At 35.9% G+C, this 21514-nt stretch overlaps 4 protein-coding genes across 4 annotated transcripts; 3 read left to right on the top strand and 1 right to left on the bottom strand.

Moving 5' to 3' along the window:
* Positions 1 to 863: 863 nt before the first annotated feature.
* On the bottom strand, positions 864 to 3581 carry LOC140776902 (large ribosomal subunit protein mL54). Its single transcript, XM_073120772.1, has 2 exons — positions 3275 to 3581; positions 864 to 1341 (listed from the first exon to the last, which is right to left on the bottom strand). Exon 2 carries the CDS (start codon positions 1307 to 1309, stop codon positions 914 to 916), a length of 396 nt encoding a protein of 131 aa, XP_072976873.1. The 5' UTR covers positions 1310 to 1341; positions 3275 to 3581; the 3' UTR covers positions 864 to 913.
* Positions 3582 to 5205: 1624 nt separating this feature from the next.
* On the top strand, positions 5206 to 6989 carry LOC140762884 (uncharacterized). The gene is made up of 3 exons (XM_073100864.1): positions 5206 to 5364; positions 5981 to 6069; positions 6623 to 6989. Exons 1-3 carry the CDS (start codon positions 5326 to 5328, stop codon positions 6768 to 6770), a joined length of 276 nt encoding a protein of 91 aa, XP_072956965.1. The 5' UTR covers positions 5206 to 5325; the 3' UTR covers positions 6771 to 6989.
* A 2734-nt stretch (positions 6990 to 9723) lies between these two features.
* Positions 9724 to 17014, top strand: LOC140764941 (AUGMIN subunit 6-like). The gene is made up of 13 exons (XM_073103817.1): positions 9724 to 10116; positions 10202 to 10258; positions 10376 to 10470; positions 10921 to 11071; positions 11827 to 11952; positions 12043 to 12202; positions 13007 to 13067; positions 13158 to 13428; positions 14545 to 14670; positions 15077 to 15232; positions 15349 to 15592; positions 15758 to 16189; positions 16481 to 17014. The coding sequence occupies exons 1-13, from the start codon at positions 9889 to 9891 to the stop codon at positions 16519 to 16521; spliced, it is 2148 nt and encodes a 715-aa protein (XP_072959918.1). The 5' UTR covers positions 9724 to 9888; the 3' UTR covers positions 16522 to 17014.
* A 2204-nt stretch (positions 17015 to 19218) lies between these two features.
* Positions 19219 to 21159, top strand: LOC140761114 (cytochrome P450 71B35-like). Its single transcript, XM_073098313.1, has 2 exons — positions 19219 to 20122; positions 20384 to 21159. Exons 1-2 carry the CDS (start codon positions 19250 to 19252, stop codon positions 21002 to 21004), a joined length of 1494 nt encoding a protein of 497 aa, XP_072954414.1. The 5' UTR covers positions 19219 to 19249; the 3' UTR covers positions 21005 to 21159.
* The last annotated feature ends 355 nt before the right edge of the window (positions 21160 to 21514 follow it).

The raw sequence follows: 21514 nt of genomic DNA, 5'->3' as shown, positions 1-21514 counted from the left end.
GTGTTTTTTTTATTAACATAGCATCTCTTTGCCAGGCCAACAGGCCATCCATTCTAAAATGTGCTTAATGTTTTGTATATATATATATATTTATCTCATGAGGACTTTTTCTTTTATTTAATACTATTTTAATGAAAAAATATATGTTTACTAGCAAGTTAATACTATTTATATTTTCAGATCTCTATCTCCTCCAGTGGGGAAGAGAAACGTAGTTAGGTAGATAATGTCTAGTGAACTGGAGGGATAAAACAAAAGGAATAATTACACTTAGCTTCTCTTAAATTATCGTAGTTTTATACATATGTAGACTCCCTTAACTAAGAAAATATTATAATTATATGAATTCTCTGAATTAAATTTTTTTCTTAGATCAGCGAGGATCTAAGTTTTGGAGGCGATTACCTGCTGCCTCCTAGAGTAACACTGAATCTTTAAGCTGACTTTAAAGTTGCTTAAACTTCAACAACATTTGCTTCATTCCACCTCATTCCACATGTACTTTGCTACCTCATTTTCTTCTTTCCAATTCATTCACCTCATTTCACACCTTCCTCGACACCTCACTGTGACACTTATTATTTTCCTTACTCCTGGACACTTTCCATTTTCCTCTTCTACAAGGGAAAGAAACTTAAAAATATAAATATTCTCCCATGAGTTTGTTTCTGCTTCTCCATCTAAATTTTTCACATTACTACAGTAGGGTCAGCAAAGATATATCACACCTCAGATTGTCATACAAATGTAAGGTAAAAACTAACTCAACAACACCTTTCCTGCCACACAATCTATTCGAATTCAGAGCAAAGTCTAAAGACTTTGAAGTATCTTAATCTTCTACATGTCGCTGCAATTCGATGTAAGGAAAGAAACGACAGGTAAAAGGGAAGAACTAGATGCAGCTTTAGAATCAGTTCTTGGCCCTGACGGCATTATTTTCCTTGATCCTTGCACGATTATCCAACTTAACGAAGCGTTTGAGATCATCGAAAGGAAGACTCTCCGTCTCCTTCCTCCTCAATTCACTTAAGGGAAGACGCTTGTCCAGCAGATGCCACAGCCAGTCAGGGTAATCGGAGTCCTGCAATATCTTTGGATCTGCACCGTCCTTGAGGATATTTGCTCCAAATACTGTGGTGCTCTTCAGTTCTTTGTCGAGTATAGAAGCTTTAGGCGCATCACCACCTGCACCACCTTTGGGACCCTTCTTTCCCTTGCCACTGGCAACTGCAAACTCTCTCCTACCCACCAACCAAGCAGCCTCTTTTATTAAACTTTTATGCTTCAATATTCCTGTGGAGTTCATTGCTATATTCTCCGTTGTTTATATCAATGCCACTGCATTGGAAATATATTAGGAAGAAGAAGCTAATTCAGATATATATTAAAAAAAGCCACAGTATTTGAAGTACTGCAAAGGCAACAGATATTATCCACCATTTTCATTTAAAGATGATCTCATAAAGGTAGACTACTTATTTTGTACAAAAGAAAAACATTATAAAAAGAAAAGAATAGTAAATACTAATTGGTTCCATCTGCATGACATAGAGATTGATCTCTATGTGTGCTGAATGTCAACCAGGAAATGCTCAATAGAGATGATCTCCAAAAGTCCAGAGCCTTCAACCAGAAAATCTCAGAAGTTCGCAAAAGTTGCATCTTCGATCAGGGACATGCAACTTAATTACTGAAAAAAGGGGTCTGTCAAACAAAGATAAGATTTCTTACACTATTTGTCAAACCATATACAAGTCATGGTTTATGTATTTTTGTCAAAGCCCATGGACTCAGAAAGTTGAAACTGTCAAACATAAAAGCATCTTTCCAAATCCATATTTGAACACATTCGAATAACACCTCTGGTTCTCACTTTGTTGCTTTCCAGAGAAAACCCTAATAGAAACCCAAATGTCACACCATGAGAACTCACACAAGGTACGATCGGTTGATCACAAGTCATGCTCTAAACCTAGAAACAAGAAAGGGATCGTCTCCAGTGACTCAAAACCTCTTAATCACGTAAAATTGAAGAAAATAATAATGCATCAATCAAAAGGTATAGAATTAGGCATTGAAACCCTAGAGGACCAGTAAAGAACAGATTAAGAGGGGCAAAGCTAGTAAAAGTAGGATCTTAAATTGGAACCCTGATTTAGAAGAGGGCAGCAGTAGAGTAATTGAGAGATCAGACCTGAGAAGGGGCCGGTGATCACATTTGGTTCCCTCAGGGCAACGCGAAGGGGACTTCGGCTTCAAGTGGCCATGAGAAGACTTAATGGTTCGCCTTTTTCTTTTTTTTTTAATACAAGCGAGGATTAGATTAAGAGGAGGGGTTCAAATTACTTTCCAAAACTGTTAGTTTTAATTCAATCTATTTCCCAAAGGTGGCAAAATCTATAGTGATTTAATGAATTCTAGCTCATTTGGTCTCATGTGTTTTAAGATACAAAATTATAGTGTTAAATGAGAAATCAATAGACATAAAAGTCTTATATCTTCCCTCTTTTCTTTTAACTAAAAGTTGAGAGAATGTGTTTTTGACACTCAATTGAAGTGAATGTCAAGATCCTGCATGTGAAATTGTGAACCCATACTAGCCATTTGAAAGGATACTTTATGAATTAAAAACTAATTTATATATTACACTTTATAAGTATAGATGTAGATTTTCTATATACATGTAGCCAAGCGGCTAGGGGTGAAAACAGATCAGGTACAGATTGGATATTGTTTAACTCACATCCGAATTCATATTTTTGGTCTGAATACAAATTCAAATATGAATATTTATCAATATTGAACGGATAGCAAAAGTTAAATATCATTTGACACAAATAATATTCAGATACATTCCTGATCTTAAACGGATACTTATCAGTCTTAAATAAATATAGATCAAATCTTAAATGAATTATATCATTTCTTTTGAACACAATTAACACAAAAAACTAAGAGTTTTACAAAAATAATTTCTTGCATGTCAAATACATATGAAATTAGCAAAATTAATCTCCACAAACAACATAGAATATATCATTAATAATAATATCAATATTCACAATCTAAATGAGCAAACTAAAAACAAAATTTGGGTGTCTGATTTAGTAACCTGATTAAATTTGTTCAGTTGCACAGAGATATCATTCATGATCAACATTTCAAGATCGGCTAAGATGTGCATAAAGAATGCGGGCAACAAAACAATTAGAAGAAAATAACAAATTCTAAATAATATAACAATATTAAAAAAATTACAAATTCTACTTACAAGGTTGATGAAGACGGAGACGCGATGGCGGCGAGCTCGAGGAGGGAGTGGGCGGAGCTTGGTGACCCGGCAGAGTGGTGATGGCGGCGGAACCTGGTAACGACGGAGAGGCGATGGCGGTGGAGCTTAGTGACGGCGAGCTCGAGGAGGGAGGGGGCGGATCTTGGTGACAGCGGAGAGCCAGAGAGGTGATGGCGGCGGAGGACTAAGATGGCAAAGGTGGGGTGGTGATTTTGGGATTTCTATGGTGGCTACATAAGGGTTTTGGGTTTCGGTAATGGGTAAAGGATTGAGGAGACAGGGAAGCTGGGTAGTGGATAGGGTTTAATTATTAACGGGTTAGATTTAGGCTTTTAGCGGGTAGGATATGTAAAGTATATTGTTTAAAAATTATTTAAGTAAATAGATATTCGATATTTGTATTCATATTAAGTAGGAAATTCTAATGTCCGAATAAAATCTAATAGTGAATCAGGTCAAAATTAATTTAACTCACTTTCACCTCTACAAGCAGCCTAAATGATTTGTAGACTCCGTGGCTAATTGATTTTCTATAATCGCAAGATTTCGATGTAAAAATTTATCTCTATTATTTTTTTGAAAAAAAGTTCGTAAACTAAACGTATCATTCATTCCAATATACCGATTACAACTTAATATAAAAATTGATAAAGAAAAATAGGACGAGAGTCTTAGAAGCAAACCCCACACTTGGCTGTAGTACAGACTGAACAACAATTAACGCAAGTATCATAACAAGAACTCAAGCACAAAAAAAAAAATAGTAAAGATAGAGCAAAACTCTAATAGCAAGCCTCTCACTTGGCCGACCAACAGCACTACAGATAGAATATCACAAGTTTTTTCTCTCTATCATAAAAATTAAGTGTCTCCTATTCATAAAGCTCACTTTGCTATTAGTTTTGAAAAAAACACCCCCATTTTAGATTGAAACCTATTCATTTTTATTTGCCAACACTCTTAATCAGTTTCATGACACTGAATCGTCCACCAAAAGAATCATATGCAATATTTTTCTTCTTATTAAATATTTCTCTAACTATAAATGTGAAGCTAATTATGATGTAGATTGGCAGGCTAAAACACTGCTTTTGCAATTAGCAGGGCTTACTGTATGGCTACTCAAATACCTATATTCTTGATCATGTAAAAGAATTAAAACCAAATAGCATTGATTTAGATTATTGGGAGAAAAGAAAAAAAAGAAGAAGCTTTTGGTGCATATCAACAAACTGCTCTTCATTTCGTTTATGTATTTTGTGGTTAATTTCCACAATTAAGCACCATTTAAGAGAGTTACAACAGAGAACTATAAGGGAGCACAATGAATAATTTCCCTCTCCAATGAGTACAAATCTTTTGGATCCATTGGAAAAATAATGTGACATTCCAGATGACTTCCATCTACTACATCATCCATGAAGAACTGAGTGAGACTCACTCTTACTACAGAACAGCCAAATCCAAAACAAAATAGCAAAACATAAACAATCTAAAGAATATATTCACTGGATGATAATATAATTTATTAAGACAATCACTTTAATCCAGGTTGAGTCATGGCCTCTAACTACTGAGAGAATATAAAAAAATATTTTAATTCGGTCCAGAAGTTCTTCTTTTTTTCCTTCCAGAACTTCCCATTACTTTTGAGAGACGCCAAAGTCGTACACGGCTCGTCCCCAATCTTGACCGCTTGTAACGTACCCATTAACTTACCAACAAAGCAACCAATCGATCAACCAAAATTCAAAATTCAAATTCAAAAAATTTCATAAACTTCAAATCTCAAATTCCAGGCAAAGGTTGCCTTCTTTGGTAGATTTTTGAGCGAGCGAATCTTGTGCTCGTGAAATGTATTACCTATTTATTGGTGGGAATGCGAGAAATTTCCGAGTCTTAATTGGTGGCCGTCCGCTCGATGCCGTCTAATTTTTCCCCATAAACCCCCCAACTATATATATCGGCGGAGGCTTCGTCTCCCTCATCAAATCAGCCACCAGCGACCTCGATCTCCCGCAGCTCTAACAATGGCTTCTTCCACTCTTAGCAGATGGGTGAGGCCTGAGGTAATTCTATTCTTCTTCTTCTCCTCCTTTTCTCTTAACTAGTATTGCCTTGAAACCAATTGCTTGTTCTTCAAATGTGTATAGTATGTGGCTTCGTTATTATTGGGATTATAGTTTTCTTACTATATTCTTCTGGTTGTCCGAGTTCTAATGTATGGTGTTTATAGTAGTATCGAAAGATTAAAGTCTATACTAGTTCTTTTTCTTTCTCCATTTTGAGCAAGATGTTGGTGGAGCTAACTAATTCATTTTTTTGATAGCAAATAAAAATAAACACAAAGTTCATAACAAAATTTTATTTAAATTATTATTATATATTTGCTATCTGAAATTGGATCAGTATTATTCTAGATGTATTAGAACATTTATCTAATTCCATAAAACTTTGTGCTAATAACTTTTTTGAATTTGATCTCTAATTTAGTCAATTACAATGGAGAAAGTATGATCACACTTTAGTTCAAACTATAAGTGCTTTGATTGAAAGTACAGGGTGTTTTATAAATTTAAACTAAATCATATGAGAGTACAGTATAGTTTATCCTAAAAATAAACACAAAGTTTATATTATTTTATCATATGAAATCATATGGTTGATACTTTTCTGGATGCTTAGGTTTATCCTCTGTTTGCTGCTGTTGGTCTGGCTGTTGGCATATGTGGCATGCAACTAATAAGAAATATCTCCAGCAACCCAGAAGTGAGGTAGGTTAAATGAGTTGAAGCAGATCACAAAATTTGCATTGATCTATGTGATGTTTGTTATGTTTTAAGACAAGCATTAGGAAATATTTGAACATGGACTAATTATCTCCATTCTCCTTAAAACTATCAATGGTTTTCTCTTATATCTTATAATGTCATCCTATTATCATCATAATTGCTCCTAAAATCTTTTGACTTCTTTAGAATTTCTAATTATGTTGGTTTTTGAGGAAATTTTTATAAAATATTCCTAAACGAAAACATATGCAATGACTAAAATACTTTTTTTGTTGATTTTTTTTTTCACGCAGAAAAAATTCCATTTCTTCTACATAAATTTATATAGTTTTAAAATAGTCTAAATTTAGTGTTAACCGTGATCAGTTAGATTTAACGGGTGAACGATAATCTTAAAGAGCTTAATTATTTCAGTGATAATTATGATATTTTGAAGAATATAGTGACAATTAATTATGGCGTAACAATTATATAAAAATCCTTGCTTTAATTTAAGCATATGTAGTAATTGATGGTAAGTTTATTTTCTTGGCAGGGTCACTAAACAAAATCGAGCTGCAGGAGTACTTGAGAACTTTGAAGAGGGAGAGAAATATGCCCAACATAGTCTGAGGAAGTTTGTGCGCAATAGAAACCCTGAGATCATGCCATCCATTAACAAGTTCTTCTCCGATCCAAAATGAGAGATTATTTGCCAAAGATTGTGAAATGTTAACTGAGATTGTACCTCTGTGGTTCTCTTGACATTGCTTTGGGATTACCATTGGAGAAGAATTTAATTAGTCAAAAAAAAAAGCTATAAATATTTGATATATTGACAGTGGATGGTTTCAGTGTTGGTTGCTGAATAAATATCTCGATACGAATTTATGAAAGAAGTTAAGCAAAGCATTTGTGGTGCATCTATGTATTCAATATTCATTCCTGTAATGCATTTCTGGCATTATAGGAGTAAACCCGAGCTGCTCGACAAATTTGCCAGCCCTAACTAGCATTTGCACAAGGGAGGAAAGAGCTAGCCAGTTAGTTGATTTTATGTTTGATTTGAATCCGTGAAAACTATGTTGTATATCACATACATTCGCTACTTTTTTAGACTAAAATCCTTTTCTAATGATGGAGGGGACCTCGTTCACTTTAAATTTGTCTATTTAGGAATAAATTTTTTATTTTATTTTACAATTATTTATTATAAAATATAAAATATATTTATCAAAATTATATTTTATACCATTCTAACTTAATTTTTAACTTACCTTCGATACTATCCGGTTAATCTACTTTATATTAAATCAAATAATTTTATAGTTTCATAAAAGGGAAAAGTTTTTTTATTATCTTTTCTTATTAAAGTTAATCATTACTGTTTTATTCTAGAATACAAATAAATATATAAATAATTATTCATAAAATAAATACATTCTTTTAAAAATAATAAATTAGAATACCTATTATATAATTATCTTATTCCATATAAGATGTTATAGGAATTAGGCCTCAATTTTCATATCTGCATTACTTTTAAGCCTAAAGAGAAAGTTTATTTATTATCATTTATATATATAAACATTTATCATTCAACTGAAATTAGATGATGCAAATCACCTTATAAACTCTAGAAGTTTTTTTTTTTTAGTTATACTTACGGCAAAAGTATAAGAAAAACTAATATTTAAAATTAAATAAGAGGTAATAATCTAATATTTTATACTCAGATCGGCTTCGGTAGGTTAAATAATGATACAAAATATCCATGAAATCCAAGGGAAGGAAAGGAAGAGCAGGTTTAATCAAGAATTACATTTTGAGACTTAAAACATGAAAGTAGAATTCTCATACTCGAACACGATCATCATCAGTCAAGCAATCCGACTATTTGCTAGACTTCTTATGGCAGAGCTCTTTGATCCAACCAAACGTGCCACTCTTCACCTTCTTGAACCGCGACTGTGATGACCGCCCCTTGGAGTCGTCCTTCCCCTTCTTGCCTTGGACGCCGCCCTGAGGCGACTGTGGCGGATCGACGGTGGTGTCCCACTGGTCGGCCCAGGAGAGCCCCCCGACGTAGTTAGAATTCATCGGTTCTCTCAATTCGCCCTTCTCTTTCTCTTCTCCTAGCTATGCCATGCGTGTATGCATGCATAGCTACTCAGAAGCAAGATTTGTTAAGAATAACCTAACAGAGGAGATTGAGTATTGTTCCTGTCCATTGGTTTTCATTACTGTTTTTGGCCATGAATGGAGGTTGGATGAGAAGGCTGTTACGACTATCTTAAATTGGAAGCTATAATGTTGGAAGATATATATGATCATGGAATAAATTACATGGAATTAAATAAAAAGGGTGTAAACGAGGAGTACAGACGAGCCGGCTTTAGCTCGGACTCAAGCTTGGCTCAAATTAAAGCGAGCTATTCTATCAAAGCTTTAGGAAAAAAACCTAATGACTATAAATATACTTAAAATACATTTATTTAGCTCGTGACAAAAGCTAAGACCTTGTTTAATTAATTAATTAATTAATCAAAACACATCAAAGTACCAAACCACATTGCCGGCCCTCTCTCTCTCTCTCTCTCTCTCTCTCTATATATATATATATCTTCAAAGCTAATTCTTAAGCTCGAAATCTATAATTATTGTCAAACATATTAAAGCATTGCACCAGCCAATGAGGGGCCACGTAGGACGGTACGCCGGCCTCAACTACTTTCACATGTTCCCCACCCCCTCTTTATCCCCACTTCTATCCACCCAACGCCACTTCTCCTATTCTAATTCATAGGAATAAGACCACTTGGACATGGGATAACTACTCGTGGACCAGCTGAATCAGAGGGTTGGATAACAAAACTGGACGTTTAACTATTCTAGGTTCATGTTTACATAACTGACTTATAAACTTATTTTCGATACGAATGAATGTTAACAACAATCACCTTCCTTCCGTGGCAGTGATTTTATTCAACAAAAATAGATGTTTGAGGCCGAAAATTTATATATAAGATAGAAAAATATATTAAGTTACTTTATAAATCACACCCTATATTTTATTTATTTTGTAATTCATATATCATTTTTAACGATTTTATAATCCGATTCTTTATTTTTCTCTATAATTCTAGTTTAACACCCTGATGTTATTTTAACTAATTATTATCGACTAAATTACTAAAATATTCTTACCACTATTTTTTTCTCTTTTAAAGAAGGCATAGATAATATAGATATTTATAAATTATTTTATGTATTCTAACGAAATATTTTATTACTGGTACCGTTTAAATTAGTTGAGAGTATTAAATAAGAATTATAAGGAAATAGTCGAGTTATAAAAACCATAAAAACGAGATGTGAATTATAAAATTGATAAAATATAAGGTGTGATTTATAAAATTTCCTAATATATATTATAATTTTTATCCACCGGTGGCCAACTAGGCCGAATGAGAGAGAGATTGGTATAAAATATTTGCATGGCATTCATGTAAATAAGTTTACATTGTTCGACGTGAAAAATTAAAATAGTAAAAAGAAAAAAAGACTATAAAGAGATTGGATAAAACTAAGTCCTCCTCCTGTACGGTAACCTCACCGCTTCTCAATTTCAAATTCGGGCATATCCGCTTCATCCACCGGCCGTTCCCCATCAACAAAAAAGCCGAGAAAAAGTTTAAATCCTTCCTCAAAAAGAAACCAAAATAATCCCCCAAAAAGACACCCAACGAACGGCCCACACGCGAGAGGGAGGAAGAGATCTAGGGGAGTTGTGAGACCGATCGAGGGGGAGATCGAGATCCCATGGCGACGGAGAGGGAGAAGGAGAGGGAGGCGGAGCTCGAGAGCGCCATGTACACGAACTGCCTACTATTGGGGCTAGATCCATCGCTGCTGGCCGTGGCAGGCGGAGGCGGAGGTGGTTCGGGTGCGGTGCGGGTCGGCCATTTCCGGCACTCGAATCCTCGTCTCGGGGAGCAACTGCTCTACTTCCTCCTCTCCGCCCTTAGAGGGCCCGTCCAATCCGCAAAGGTTTTCTATCTTGACTCGGATCGGCGTTTCCTGTGTGCTTTATATCTAAAATTTGAGTTCTTGATGATATGCGTATGGTTGATAGGATTTCGATAGAGTGTGGCCGATATTTGATTCGGCCCAGTCGAGGGATTTTCGAAAGGTGCGGTTTTTGCTTTTGATTAATATGCTACAAATTTTGGGATTTTTCTCTCTTATTTTATTTTATTTTAGGTTTGTTAATTTTGCTGATTTGTGAGTTTGATTTGGCCCGGAGAAGATCGTGCAAGGGATTATAAGTGAGCTGGAGTCACAGGGGGCGTTGCCGAGGAGTAGTTCTAGGGTTTCTTCTCTGGCCACTTGTTGCGGGCCGAGGTTTGTAGCTCATACTTTGACTTATTTAATTTGCAGCATTTTGGTCTTGCGCATTAGATCTTCCGTTTTTTTTTCCTATCTGCATTTGTTGGAACTGCTATGTTCATCAAGTTTCTTTGAAGAATTTGGCCATTGTTTTTAGATTTTTTTTTTTTTTTGTCATCCGTGTGAATTTGTATTCTCGATAATTTTGAGACAGCATGGTACATAAATGGCCAATGGTGTATATACTGATAAATTGATTTAGCTAATCTTAATCGTTTTTGCTATTATTCTTTGCAACTTTTGATCATTTCCATCAATCAAATTCTAATTGATATTCATCTGCTTTACCACGATTGTCTTACTGTATATGGACTTTTCAGTTTCTTATAGCATACCCATGCTTGTTATTTATAATTTTGCTCTCTAATGTGCCACTGAAAATAAGCATATATTTACTTCATGCAGATTTGTTGAGCTTTTATGGCAACTTTCTGTGCATGCTTTAAGAGAGGTTCATAAACGAATGTTTGCTGCAGATGTAGCATCAAACCCGCTGCCTGCTTCACTAACAGATTCTTCTTATCTACATGCAGCTGCATTACTCCCCGTGACTAAGGTAATTGGATCATTCAATCCCTTTTTCATCTCTTGGGCGTTTGACTTTCTTTCATTGTTCGTTCTTGTAATTTGAGTAAGTTATAATTTAGTGTTTCCTTTGGGTACAATGGTCATCAAATGGAAGAAATGTCCATAGAATCATTGGTTCCAACTAGTCTTTCCTCTATTGAGCAAGGACTAATTCAGTTTGGGCTGTTAAGCTAAGTTGCTTTTTGTTTCTCATTATTGATCACTTCTATGTCATGTAATGTACTGCTGGCTGTTCACCTGTATTATTGTGTTCACGTGGTTTTACTCACTTCATTGCAGCCTTGCAGGCTGTTAATTCTGTATTGAGGTGTTAAACATCCAATCTCTCTGTGTTTGTGTGGTGTGTGTGAGAGTTGCTTATCACTCATCTAGTGCCTTTTGAGATAGTCTAAGTTACTTTCTTCGATGCGCAAAATTGTGTGTGTTTATACTAATATTGCCACTAATATTGCTTGCTGTAATCTTTGTCCTTGGTGTTCAGCTTGTCAAGTAAAAATCTGCGTTGAATGCAAGCTGCAGTTAGCTTAGCCTAATATTAGCCCTAGAGATTGGGAAAGATTGGGAAGGAAATTACTGTATTCTTTTGATAGAAATAAAATTGACATAATCCTCTCTGGCAATAGCCAATTATTACTGACATCTGTATACAGTCACATGGGATCATCTATTGTAGACTTATCTGGTGACTTTTCCTATGTTGAAAGAATCATTTCTTCCAAACAGGCAAGGATAGCTCTCGAGAGGCGAAAGTTTCTAAAGAATGCAAACATCGCTGTTCATAGGCAAGCTACATGGTCTAACTTAGCCCATGAAATGACAGCTGAATTTCGGGGTCTTTGTGCTGAAGAGGTAGATGGTAACTTCTATATGGTCCCTTTAGATGAATTTATATGCCAGTTTTGGCCAGATTAGTTCATTTCTGCTGTTTCCAATATGCAGGCCTATTTGCAGCAAGAGTTAGAAAAGCTACAGGATATGCGGAAGAAAGCTAAATTGGAAGGGGAATTATGGGATGATTGTCCTCCTAGCTCTTCTGGACAGAACTTGCATTTGGTGTCTAAGGCTACTCGCTTGTGGGAATCATTATTATCTCGCAAGAGTATGTATATTCAAAATCTTTTAGTTATTGTTAAATATAAGTTGTGTTAATTTGTCAAATTGAAAACATAATCCTTATCTTATCTCAACATATGGACAAGAATTATAGCATTTCCTTTTGGCATACTAAATTGTGACTGGATAATTTCTTGGCCACCAAATAATATGGCATACAATTGACTATTCGAGGAAATTGAGTATTGAGCGGAGTAAATTATGTATATTTAGTTCCTGTTAACTGATTATTGAGGAGAGGGGTAACTTAATGTGGTGCAAAGGCTTACCTCTTGTGCTCAAATGGTCATGCATTCGAGCCACAGAATATTCTCTTCAATGATGGAGGAGGTAAGGTTATGTGCATCTTGCTTCCCTAGACCTCCCAAAAGTGGGAGCCACATGTATTTGAACTCTTCTTTTCTCTGCTGAATATTGAGCACTATCTATTAGATGTGATTTTTCTCTATTTTTTTCTTCAATTGTGTTTATCTTTATTAGAGCATGACAAAAGAGCAGGAGTATGGCAAATTGTCGTCTTGCAAAGTGGGCAGTTGGAATTATTTAACTTGGAGTTCCATGCTGTCATTTTAATTAAAATTCATTTTTTTTAAATGGAGAGTAAATCAGTCTCATATACACATTCTCTGTTAGTGGGAAGCAATCTAAACAAAATAAAATTCTGATCTTTCTTTCCTCATTCTTCAAATACCAGCTCTATCACTCTGGATTAGTGTCTGATTTTTTCTGTTATTTTGAGCACCATAAGGGAGACACTTTTTGCTGGTTTACTTATTTTTGTTAGTTGCAGGTCAACATGAAGTTCTAGCTTCTGGGCCTATCGAGGATCTGATAGCTCACCGTGAACATAGGTGAGAATCACCATTTATTTTTTAAATAGTTTTATTATTTTATATTTTTGTGTACGATTTGTTTAACTTTACGAAATATGTTTCTATTAGGTACCGCATATCTGGCTCATCTTTGCTTGCAGCTATGGATCAAAGTTCTCAAGTTCCATATTCAGATGTACTGTCAGCGCAAATCGGTGAAATATCTCCAACCACAGATCAGAGAGAGCAAAATAATTTTCCTCAATCACAGGGAAAGAATGAGTCTCTTCCTAGAGCAGATGATAGAGGTGGAAGGCTTCAACCCACTGTTGATGTAGCTGAAATTCTTCGACGTTGGACTCATGCCTTACAACGTATTCACAAACAATCACTTCATTTGGTAAGTTACTAAGTTCTGCATATGGATCTCCGATCTATCACGTAGCTTTTTCATAATATTCAAGATGCCACACGACTCTTATAAATATTATATACAGTAGCACAAATTACACGACTAACAATAACAATATTGGAGAGTTGGATGAAGTTATCTTTTCTACCTTCTATTTATATCTAGATATTATAATGAGTCCTTGAAACCATGGATCCTAAAATTGGCCGATCCCGATTAGACCGGTTTCGACCAATATCGGCTGGTTTTGGCCAGTTTTAGCCATTTCGGTCGATCTGTCTCGGCCGTATTAGTTGAAAACAACAATATCGGCTTTTTTTTTTTTAGATTTAGGTCTAATCTAAAATGTATCTAACTTAGAAGACACTAATAATTGATGTCATCAACTGTTTTCTTTTCAAATTTTTAGTTTTTACTTTCTATCTCTTAATCTCATATTTCACCGAGTTTATTTGACAGCCGTTTTGATGAGCTCCTTTGACTAGTCTACATTTTGATGAACTTGGAAGAGTTTTATTTCTCACTCTTTTCCTTATTTATTAAACACTCTTTAACTCCTTTCATTTTTTACTGCTATAGAACAATAGTGAAGAGATATCTCTCTCTTCATGTTGTTTTATAGTAATAATTTACGAGTATAAAAATTTGTCTAATTTAAATCGAAATTCATTAAAATATTTAGTGAATTTTTTCTTTAGTTTTAAAGTCCATATGTCACTAATTTATATTTCTTATTTTTCGGTTATTTTTTAGAAATTTTCTGCATTTTAAATAATATATATAATTTTACGTAATTGAAAATAATCCGATCCGATATGATTGGCTGATACGGTCGATACGTATCGTTTTTTCTAACGGCTGATTCCGATCCTGATACCGATATCGATATCGAGTTTCGGAACCTTGCTTGACATCTAAAATACTACAAGGTAGGTTGCCTTATATGTGAAAAAATATTTTGCACTGTGAAATATAAAAAAGACGTGTGATCTGTTTGCTATAGGTTACTTGAGACTGACATTTCATATTTCTTTCGATCTATGAACTTAGATACATATATTTTCAGGAAGGTAACAAATTGTTTGTCAACTGTTGGTACAACAGGCCAAAGCTAATGACGGGGAGGGTCCAGAATTACTTCGTAGTGCATCCGATAGCAGTACTTGCGGTCATGCTGACTCATTGGCCGCAACCCTTGCTGAACATCGCCAACATTTAGTTAGTATACAGGTTTGATATTTTTCATGTGACCAATAGCTATTATAGTTTCTTTTGACTTTTGATAAATCCTTATTCAGTGATTAAGGTATGAGTATAATTCTTTCTTGTAAAAATAGAAAAACAAATATTAGATAACAAATGATTGGACGGTGTGCTGAGTAAATCCGGGAGATCAGTAATATTATAGTTGATTGGTTTGCACAAAATTTTACCACTTGAAGGAGATAACTTTAATTGGAAGGATTGCACCTACCTGCACCACCTGATTCATGAAACTTTTGTGTTCATTGTTATGCATGCAATTCATTGATCAGTTTTTATTAAACTGAGAACTTTAGATGAAATTGCTTTTCATTGGATTAATCAATATAAGAATTTGATTACACTCTTACATTAATATTATTTGTAAATTTAGGGACTTATTGATCAACTAAAGGAAGCTGTTCCAGCAATGCAGAAGTCAATATCAGATCTCACTGAAGAAGTAAACAGTATTTCCTCATGTACAATGGATGAGTTAGATGCAAGACCACATTTGTGTGTCCAGTCTCAAAATGTTGGAAGACAAGAAGTAAGAACTACCTGACTTTTGTCTTTGTACTTAAGCTGTTGGATGATTAATATCCACGCTCTAGTTTATGCATATATATAAATTCTCTACCTGATTATGTATTTCCTTGTAAGCAGGAAATTAGTAGTGATGAAGTTAGTGAAATGACTTCAAAGCTTTCTTCACTCCAGATTGAGAAAGTTGCCTCCAGCCCCACTTTAAAACTCCCTCATTTGTTTAGTCTCACTCCAAATTCTTCATCGAAAGTCTCGGCCACACCGAAGCGTCAAGCTATGACTAATTCATCTAACCAGGAAATGGTACCGGCAAGAAAATATCTCACTCTGCCCTCTAATGATCATACAAATGGTGTAGCACAAGGTTGACACCTAACAATTTATTTCTAAATCTACCCTTACAATATATCAAAATTAAATGATAGTCTATTTCACTTGTCTCTGTTACTTTATATTTCTCTCATGATCAGGAAAAACTACAGTTAGCAAGAATGTTGGGTTTTTGTTAATCTTTCCTTTTGTTTTACAGAAGGTGGTCTTTACTATGCTCAGGACATTAGGCGTTCTGTTCATGAAGCTGCTCTTTCAAGGCCATCAAACAACTCAGATTGGTCACAAGACAAAAGTAGTGATGATGGATCTGAACACTTCTTCATCCCACTCCAAAAAAATGCTTCAAGGAAAGAAGCAGATGCTGTACCAAATCGGAGAAAACAAAAGTTGGTTTTTCCTCCTTCAGAAATTCGTGTCCAGAAGAGTACAAAAGATCTCCACTTGAATACTGAAAACCAGTTAAGTTTGGCAAAAACCATGTCAAATAATCAGGCAAACCTACTACAAACTGCCAGTCGTAATGCACAGAGAACATTTCTGGATGCTGATGATGCATTCGATCATGTTTTCTCACCTCCATTGCTGATTGAATCATCTTTCTTCCAAGACACTTACGAAGACTTACTTGGTATGTATTTTGACATGCTTTCACCTTCCCCTATTCCAAATCCAGATAAGGAAATCCATTGATTATTTTGTTTAACATGTGACTGCATATTGATAAACCTTAATCAGCAGCAACCATTGCTTAAATCCTATGGGCATGCAAATTCCATGGCACACGGATACCTAAACCACATCCTATGATTAATGCTGACCTATACAAATCTGTAGTGATACATCTTTATTGATGTCTCATTTTTCTGCTACACTATATTTGCAGGGTGTCAATGATAAATTTACAAATTTTCTTTTGCAGCACCGCTATCGGAAACTGACACAGCTCTGATGGAGCACTAAAACTTGAGAAAGTGTATCGGCAGTATGAATACCTGAATCTTAACTGCTCAAAGTATGCTCTCAATTCTTTGTGAATCCTAATGTTTGAAGGCAACACGTGTGTACCGTTACATAAGCACCAGTATCATCCTCCTCACTAATGCATGCTCGGTGTATAGGCAAGTCACCGTTTTTAGCTCGCGGCGTCTTGAACAGGTGCTTCAATATGATGGATTGGGCAATGTTCTGATATTGTTGTACACAAAGCTATTCCTTTATAAACCTTTCATTTGTTGTATTTGTATTGTAGTAACCAATCCACCCATTGAAATGCCAATAGGTTCTCCTGAGTTTTGGTTTCCGAGATTCTAAGCAAAATGATGTTTACAGAGAGCAAGGAATGCTAATGATAGAGCGACGTTCCATAATGATAAAAAGGCTCATATATGTATTTGTTGGTGTGGATAAATTCTGAAAGGTAAAAGTATGGATATAGTTATTATTTTACTTATAATTCCTCTGTCAGTAGTGAGCTTTGCGTTGTAAATACCACTTCTCAACTGGTAATAATCAACCTTCGAGTAAATTATTGCAAATGGATCTGAGATTGGGAAACGTTTATAATTGCAGTCTGTAGGAACTGCTTCACAAAGTTCCAAGAGTACAATGGTTAGTTTCTAGTATAAATTCATTATACTTCTTATAGTTTTATTTATATTATTTTACTCTCTTTTGGTCTGAGCTATAGTACAATTATTAATTTTTCATCACATTTGATAAAATATAGGTCGAATTTAAAAATATTTATTAAAAACAAAGTAGTAGAGAAATTGATAAGTTTAAAGTAATAAAACTATACATATGTTTAAAATATTTAGTATGTCATTAGTTATCTAAAATTCAATTAGTAATATTTTAGATGCATTAAAGATGTTATTTAATCATTTATAACTTTGTCTCCAATAGATTTGGACAGGCTAATGTGGCACAAATTAAATACACGAGAATAAATTAAATTTACGCTTAACCACGAAAAGAGTACGATTGGTGTAATAAATTTTGGACTGCTCCAGCCAATGAGGAGTGCTCAAATACTATTAATGTGTGAGAAAACTGTGGGTTTTTTTATATAAAATAAGGCTAAACCTTGGGTGGTGATAATATGATATACAAATGATCCGGCCCGACCCGAAACCCGGTGCCGGATCGTCACCGTTACTAACAATTTATTTTGACATTCGGTTAGGAATTAGTAACATTTCTAACTTAGTAGGATTAGGTGATACATTTTAAGTTATTATTTTAATTTTATATACTAGCATAAAAAAGATTATATTAGTACAAACTGTTTAGTCTGTAATAGTTACACTTGATTTGATATGCAATTAAAAAAGCGAGGAAAGGAGAGGGTGTAATTGAAATAATAATTGATTAAAGTGAGGTATTTTTAATGATCAGATAGTAACTATTAAATATAACGGTATTAAATTAAAGAGTAGAGAAGAGAGAGTTATATATTACCATACTAATATGGGTCCAATGATTATTTATTTACTATGTTAATATATAAAATAATTATATTAATATAAACGTATTCATAATAACACTTAAAGTTTAATGGGTTTTAATAATAGTACGCAAACTTATAAAGCCTTTTTCAGATAAGTTAAGATAGGCAGGGATTCAAGACGAGAAGACTATAAAAAGATACTTAAGTGGATCTAAGAGCCTTAGGTGGTCAACATGATTTTTGATGTTCATTGCCATAAATTGATAATCGTTTTAGTTTTTTATTTTGGATTCTCAGTGAACGTTCTTGTAGCCGTATGTCTGATATTTGTTTGTTCTTTCTTAATCTATAATTAGTGTTGGATCTTATATGTGATTTATTGAGGTGTTCATAATCTTGTGATTAATCTCACCGGAAGAGTAACACATTTTTAAGTTTCAATAAAACAAGGGAAAGGACAGGTCGTTGGTTTTTGACCAAACCCACGTACGATAGCAAAATTGGACCAATTCAAACTCGCAAGATACATACAACGTAGTGGAACCGCCATCTAAGATTTCTTTTCTTTCATTAATTTTTCTCCTCTTTCGCTATCCCGCCACGTCTCTCTCTCTCTCTCTCTCTCTCTAAATATAATATAATAGAGCATGAAGATATACTGTCGCCTTGACAGATTAGTCAAAGTCCAACGTGAAGGAGTGGTCAACTTTGAACGGTTTATTAACGAAAAGTACGTAATTAGCACGATTTCAAACGCTACAAATAATTGCGATGTGACATTATTTTGACCTTCAATCAATTTTCTTTTTAATCTCATAGCTATCACTATTAACAATACAAATAATACCACTCATAGTAGAAGAGATTTGATCAATTCGAGATAGTTTAAGTGGTTCGAGTCTTAATTAGTTGCATAAAAAAAATATATGAGTTAAATATAAATTTAAAATTATATGTTTATAATCTAAGTTTATTGTACAAAAAAAAAGTTCCATGGTTTGCTCGGATGATCTATTCGAAATGGAAGCAGTTCAAGTCTTCAAGAAAACCATCATCCACGCAGTCAAAAGGACAAAGAACAGCTCGTTCGTATCCGGATTTTTTCCCCTCATCTTATCTTAATTTGGCATGCGTTCAAATCCCGGTTGTAAATCTTGGTGGCGTTTGACGATTAGCAGCTCGTCCTAGTATAAATCTCAGAACTTATCCCCTCTCTTTTCGTACTCTTCTTCTCCATCAATGGCGATGTTACTCGCATTTGCATGTCTTGTAATCTTCGTCACTTGTCTCCTCTCATACTACAAGAGAGGAGGAGCACAATATAATCTCCCACCTGGGCCGAAGAAGCTTCCTATAATAGGAAACTTCCACCAACTCAGTCGTCTCCCTCACCAATCCTTATGGGATCTCTCCAAGAAGCACGGGCCGGTCATGTACTTGCGCCTCGGAAGCTTGCCGACCGTCGTCGTCTCGTCGCTCGGGACGGCGAGAGATGTGCTCAAAACCAACGACCTCGACTTCTGCTCGCGGCCGCACTTGGCGGCGACGGACACCTTTTCCTACGAGTGCTCAGACGTGACCTTCTCGGCCTACGGCGAGCACTGGAGGGAGATGAGGAAGACAAGCATACTCGAGCTCTTCAGCCAGAAGAAGGTGGATTCCTTCCACGTCATACGGGAAGAGGAGATCGCAGAGGTGATGCGAACCATGCCTTCGTCCTTGGCGGCGGCGGACGGTCGAGTGAACGTCAGTAGCATGGTGGTGAATCTAACGAGTAGGATCGTATACCGACTTGCACTCGGTATGAGGTTTAGGGAAGGCAGAGAAGTTGAGAAGAGTAGAATCCATGGGATTGTGAGAGAGATGCAGGAGTTGTTAGCGAGCTCCTTCGTCGCCGACTTCTTCCCGGCGTTCGGCTGGATGGATCGGATGACCGGCCTGCAGGCGAAGCTGGAGAGGACTAGAAAGAAGTTAGACGACTTCCTAGAGGAGACCATCGCGGAGCGAGTCCACGCCGGAAGAGAGGAGGCGGAGGATCTTCTTGACGTTTACCTTCGGATTCATAAGCAAACAGGGCAGCTGAGTAAACATTATGTCAAAGCTCTAATTACGGTAAAAGACTTGCATCCTAACCCTCGTCGAAAGGTCATCTTTTTAGGCCATAATTAATATCTACAAACCATATAATCCAATAAGCATAATTTTTAAGTTGCTCATATATTTATAGTGTAATAAAGTTATCGTATTTGTTATCTTACTAAAATTAACTTGCATAAAAGTCTTATTCGTGTTTAAGCCATATACGCCAACCAAACGAGTCACTAATCTCTAACCCTTCACGTTTCTTTCTCTTCTTCTTCTTCTTCTTCCCAGGATCTGCTCGCCGCCGGGACCGAGACGGCGACGGCGACGATCGTGTGGGCGATGACGGAGCTGGCGAGGAACCCCCACCTAATGCTGAAAGCCCAAGACGAAGTCAGAGCCGTCGCCGGCTCTCGAGGTAAAGTCCAAGAGAGCGACCTCCCCCACCTCCCCTACCTGAAGGCCGTCATCAAAGAAACCCTACGGCTACACTCCCCAGTCCCGCTCCTCCTCCCGCGAATCTCGGTGCGCCGCTCTCGCGTCGGCGGCCACGACGTGCCGGCGAACACGACGGTCTTCGTCAACGTGTGGGGGATATCGAGAGACCCGAACGTGTGGGAGGATCCCGAAACCTTCAACCCCGAGAGGTTCATGGGGAGCTCGATAGACTACAAAGGCCACAACTTTGAGCTGCTACCGTTCGGAGGTGGTAGGAGGATATGTGCAGGGATGAACCTGGGAGTTAGGAAGGTCGAGATCGTACTGGCGAGCATGTTGTATTGTTTCGATTGGAAACTTCCCGGCGGGGTGAGGAGGGAGGACGTGAACATGGAGGAAGCTCCGGGGATTGTTGCTCACAAGAGAGTTGATCTTGAGCTCCTCGCCGTCAAGCACGTCGTTCCTTTAAGTTGAATTAATTAGCATTACTTGGAATAATTTTGCTGCTTAATTATTTATGTTAGCGTTAATAAGATTGTACGGTACGAGAGAGATTGATGTACTGGTTCGCATATTTACGGAAATTATAGTTTACGACTCATCCGGTTTTGGCCGGATTTTTAACTCAATTACCTTTTAAAGCAATTAACTTCTATTTGGTCCATCCTCCTCGTCAAACAGGTAACCCTCTACCTGTGTATAAAACAATAGGTAAAAATATCTATATGACACCCTGCTTTTTAAGTAATTAGGATTTATATATTCTATATCTTTATTATTTATAAATTGAACTATATAATTTAGTGAATATGTGAAAAAAAAAACTCTGTGAATTAAATTTGGACTAACACCGTGAGAATATTCCGTTAAGTATAGATATTTTATTTCTAAAATACCCTTGTTTCTAAAATAACTAAATGTCCTCGGTATAACTTAGTTGATGATGTTTTTATAATTTATTAGTATAATTAATTTAACACACAA

This window comes from Typha angustifolia, chromosome 1 (genome assembly GCF_048772165.1).
Source record: "Typha angustifolia cultivar Huaian chromosome 1, ASM4877216v1, whole genome shotgun sequence".
Taxonomy (NCBI): domain Eukaryota; kingdom Viridiplantae; phylum Streptophyta; class Magnoliopsida; order Poales; family Typhaceae; genus Typha; species Typha angustifolia.
The sequence above is the reverse complement of the archived record's forward strand: the minus strand, read 5'-3'. Positions and strand labels throughout refer to the sequence as shown.

Bases quoted from the DNA above. Each gene is read 5' to 3' on its own strand.
- LOC140764941 (XM_073103817.1), top strand. From the start codon at position 9,889: ATGGCGACGGAGAGGGAGAAGGAGAGGGAGGCGGAGCTCGAGAGCGCC. The intron at 11,953-12,042 runs GTAGATGGTAAC...TCCAATATGCAG, and splicing joins GGGGTCTTTGTGCTGAAGAG to GCCTATTTGCAGCAAGAGTT. The intron at 12,203-13,006 runs GTATGTATATTC...TGTTAGTTGCAG, and splicing joins ATCATTATTATCTCGCAAGA to GTCAACATGAAGTTCTAGCT.
- LOC140776902 (XM_073120772.1), bottom strand. From the start codon at position 1,309: ATGAACTCCACAGGAATATTGAAGCATAAAAGTTTAATAAAAGAGGCT.
- LOC140761114 (XM_073098313.1), top strand. From the start codon at position 19,250: ATGGCGATGTTACTCGCATTTGCATGTCTTGTAATCTTCGTCACTTGT. The intron at 20,123-20,383 runs GTAAAAGACTTG...TCTTCTTCCCAG, and splicing joins ATGTCAAAGCTCTAATTACG to GATCTGCTCGCCGCCGGGAC.
- LOC140762884 (XM_073100864.1), top strand. From the start codon at position 5,326: ATGGCTTCTTCCACTCTTAGCAGATGGGTGAGGCCTGAG. The intron at 5,365-5,980 runs GTAATTCTATTC...CTGGATGCTTAG, and splicing joins GCAGATGGGTGAGGCCTGAG to GTTTATCCTCTGTTTGCTGC. The intron at 6,070-6,622 runs GTAGGTTAAATG...TTTTCTTGGCAG, and splicing joins TCCAGCAACCCAGAAGTGAG to GGTCACTAAACAAAATCGAG.